The 4050-nt window shown below is 29.5% G+C and overlaps 1 protein-coding gene across 1 annotated transcript; it reads left to right on the top strand.

The window, feature by feature from the left end:
• Positions 1-1659: 1659 nt before the first annotated feature.
• Positions 1660-2311, top strand: LOC111622708. The gene is made up of 4 exons (XM_023365130.1): positions 1660-1875; positions 1953-2021; positions 2095-2184; positions 2288-2311. The coding sequence occupies exons 1-4, from the start codon at positions 1660-1662 to the stop codon at positions 2309-2311; spliced, it is 399 nt and encodes a 132-aa protein (XP_023220898.1).
• Positions 2312-4050: the final 1739 nt, after the last annotated feature.

Genomic DNA, 4050 nt, shown 5'->3' with positions numbered 1-4050 from the left:
TGTTACTGGATCAATTGCTTTCGTGAAATAATTGCATGTATAGGTACTGTACAGTACAGCCGTTATTTTCGAGAATATCAAGTACTTTAAAGTGATACGAACAGAATTAAAAGATATTTTTCATGACAATTTTTATGCAATTTTCAACCTGGCTTAATTTTTCGGAATTAATATCATGAGAAATTAATTATAACACCCAACTCTCCAGTCTCTTCAAATTTGGTAATCATTTTTCTCAAACCATACCCTGTCATAGGCGCTATTCGCAAGCCTTTCTAGCGTTGATATTCTCGCAGTGCAGTGATAAAACAACTTCATCTATAAAATCATGATAAACAATGAAAACAAACGACATCGACTACTGGCTTTTGAAAAGGTTCTTAATTTACATAGTGTTTCTGCATGCGCCATTTTTTCACCTAGTCGTTGAAATTTGAAGTAAATATATTTTTGCGTTTTTCTTTTCCCTGTGGTCCATATAACGTATATACCAAGATTCATCAAAACAAGTCAAAGAAAATGGTTTCTATACATGTCTGAGTAGGGCAACTTTAATTATATAACCACCTTGTATAACGAATTAAATATTTTTGAATTAGCATCACTTAATATTTTTTGTATATTTGTTTTACGTACCAACTTATATATATACCCGATAATGTACAATCCCTGCTCTAAAACAATTTATTCAAACAGCACACTCTTATATAAATTGCTTTTAAGTAATATTTACATAACTACTAGTATGTGAATAAAGGCAATTACATTTATTTTTATGCAATATATAAATGAAGTTAATGTATTGTTTACTTACCTAAATGCTTAACCTAAAAACAGGAATAATACAAGTCTAATATGAACTTATTAAACTAATGGCTTCGATTTTTCCCATGAGACTAATTGCACGATAGATATAGCAATTATTTCAAAGTGTATCACATTTACAGTAGCTCTATAATGAATCAAGAAGTAATAACAGAAATACTTGGTAATTATTCTTACAGAATTTTAAATACTGCTCGAATTTTCGGTATTAATATTATGGAAAATGTTTCCAAAAGCAAAGTTCAAAAATTTTATCGATTCATTATATATATAATGTTAAGTTCATTTGTATATCAAACTATACTAGCACTGATGGATAAATCAGAGAACGAAGTTCATTATTGTGTTGTTTCATTTCCTCAAAATATATCAAAAATTCTGCATTTAATCGTTATGTGCATGATTTTTTCTGTATTAGTTTACATATATGTATTTAATTCTTTAGAAGTCATAAAAAATTTCATTAAATCTTTAAATATCGTGCACCTGTTTGCTCTTTCCTCACCTAAATTAAAATTAGACGACCCTAAATATCATAAAAAAGCTGTATATTATTGCTTGGTCAGTTACATTAATCTTTACATGATTTTATTAAATGCGTATATATATTTAAGATACAGAAATAAGCAGATATGGGATGATTTTGATATTTTTTGTTGCTGTTACATTGCTGTTCTTCTTGGCTATGGTTTAGGTATTGTAGTGATACTCGTATATATCGGATACACAGTAATTCGTGTTATAATGCAGATTAAATACGCCTTTTCAACTGAAATACAACAAAGAAAATTAACAACAATCAGGGATGTCATTATTATACACAAGAAAGGAATAATGTTCTATAATCTGATTAAAACTGTTGATCGTGCGGGAGGTGTTATTATTATTTGCATAATAATATCTATTTTAATGGAAGCCATTATTATCTTATACTCAATTCTTTTTATGGAAGGTCCCAATTATCTTGTATTCATCGGCTGTGTTATTTTTCTAGCATTGTTTTTGTCATTAGTGTTCTTTATTTCACTTTTCGTTCCTTTATCAGTAGAAGTAAATATTAATATTTCTATAACTTAGTTCAGCGATAAATTTTATAATGTATTAATACACTTTTATTCTTGTTACAGTTATCGACGATGTGGAATTTGTTGATGTCAGTTTATTTCAATGCCTTCGATATCAACTCAGAATTAAAGGTTAGATTACGTTTAGAAACTTTACTTAATGATATTAAATTAAATTAATTTAGTTATTTTAAATTTAAAATAGATGCTGAACATGCTTCAAATGCAGAAAAGTATGAACGACGGAATAAGTTGTAATAAGTTCTTTATTTTAAATAAGATATTCATTATGAAGGTAAATTTAATCAAACTGATAAATTAGTAATAAAAAACATATATAGTATTTTCTATATATAACTTCTATTATAATTAGATAAGCTGATATATTTCTTATTTAGAAAATTTTATTATGTATTATGTAAAGTCTAATTATACACAATAATATAATAAGATAAAGTAAAGTATGAATGTTATCTATAACAGGTTTCAGTATTTGTGTGTCGTATTCTTTTTTATTTTTTTTTTTTTTAATATCGCTAACGAATTTTCATATTAAACGACCCAAGAACGAGGAACTTTCTAGGCAACATTTGGTGACACCATCTGTTATGGCATTGTATTTAAGAGGTATTATATTTTTAACTATTATAAAATGGCAAAAAAGCTTACTTTTGAAGGTAGGGATGAGTTTTGTAAAAAATTGTAAATGCTACTAACAAGTAAAATCGTCATTAAGTCTGACCCTACTGGAGATACACACACGACCCAGTTTATCTTACCACCAATTTTTAAATCTTTCTATTAGGGGTGCCAGAACATTAAGTTGGGGCACATTCCTCATCTCTTCTGTGTTGCTGTTTTCCTAACTCTCAAACAATGTCCAAATTCTATATTTAACAGACCAAAAAATTATGACTATTTTGCGAATATAAAACGAACAAATAAACGATATTTTTGTTGTCCCATGCAACATCATCGTAACTTATTCAAACTTGGCCTTGAAAACAAGAAATGTTCGTTGTTTTTTGAGGCCACGATAGCCCCAATTGCAAACCTGCCACCTTGTGAAAGCGTTGAACCAACAATTCACTACAGTTTGTAGCTTCTTGCATAATATATAATGCCCTTTTTTAATATTCTTTGTCCCCTTTTGTACGGTATATACGCCGATAAGTAATAAGTAATTTGTTTCCCTACTGTTCTTGACATACCAATAACAAGATATAAAGTAAAGAGAAATATGAATATTACAAAGATATATGAAAAATAGTTACCAGTAATAAATAAAACAAGTAAAACGGCAAAGCCGTATTTGTAACAAGACTATGTCTCAGAAACTCACTGCTAAGCGGGATCACGCCGACACTCACGACCAGGGTTGCTGACTTAGGGTCTGGATGGGAAAAAAACCCAGATTATTTACCCAGAAAAATTCATGATTAAAATGTAATTATAAATACTTTATCATAGTACATTTACGCTCATATAAATACAGACACTATAATACGAATTTAAAAAAAACATTTATTACCTAATTTACACAATAGTTAATGATATTTCACTGCTATTTTGTTCTTCTTTTTCAATTAACAGTACTGCACAATCTTTATGCTCTTCTTGTCGCTTCTTATACCTTTGATGGCAAACTCTTTGTATTGCATCTCTAATTAGTTCAGGTTCTGGTTCATACAGCGAACAGCTAAGATTTTTCCTACTAATCGCTTCTTTAGCATAAGACTTTTCCTACTGATCGCTGACGTACTCTATTAAAACGCATTCAAAAACGCATAAAACCGCATTTAAAATAGTATAAATAGAAGCAGAGTTCTTTACGGGAAGCCTTAATCCTGTCCATCTCCCCCAGGGGAAATTTCGTCATGTATATATATTATATAAAAACATGTGCGTATTCGAATGCAGCGTTGTGTCAAAATTTCAAAGGAATCGGTAGGAACAAACGAACATTACATTTTTATTTATATAGATAGATAGAAGATGATCTGCTTTAGTTCATTTTCACAGAAAAGCATAATGCCTCGCAGAAAAGCAAACTTAAGGCGTCGTACTCGTAGCGCCATCTGTTGGACATAAAAGCCTTAACCTAAATTATATATTTTAATTTATATGAATGTTTAACGGAATAATATACAGCCTATGTCCA

Source organism: Centruroides sculpturatus, unplaced genomic scaffold, assembly GCF_000671375.1.
Source record: "Centruroides sculpturatus isolate CEXI.00-Female unplaced genomic scaffold, Cexi_2.0 scaffold168, whole genome shotgun sequence".
NCBI classification, from domain to species: Eukaryota; Metazoa; Arthropoda; class Arachnida; order Scorpiones; family Buthidae; genus Centruroides; species Centruroides sculpturatus.
The sequence above is the reverse complement of the archived record's forward strand: the minus strand, read 5'-3'. Positions and strand labels throughout refer to the sequence as shown.

Excerpts from the sequence above, each read along its gene's own strand:
- LOC111622708 (XM_023365130.1), top strand. The coding sequence starts at position 1,660 with ATGTTCTATAATCTGATTAAAACTGTTGATCGTGCGGGAGGTGTTATT. Across the intron at positions 1,876-1,952 it reads TCGTTCCTTTATCAGTAGAA|TTATCGACGATGTGGAATTT; the intron begins GTAAATATTAAT and ends TTCTTGTTACAG. Across the intron at positions 2,022-2,094 it reads ATATCAACTCAGAATTAAAG|ATGCTGAACATGCTTCAAAT; the intron begins GTTAGATTACGT and ends AATTTAAAATAG.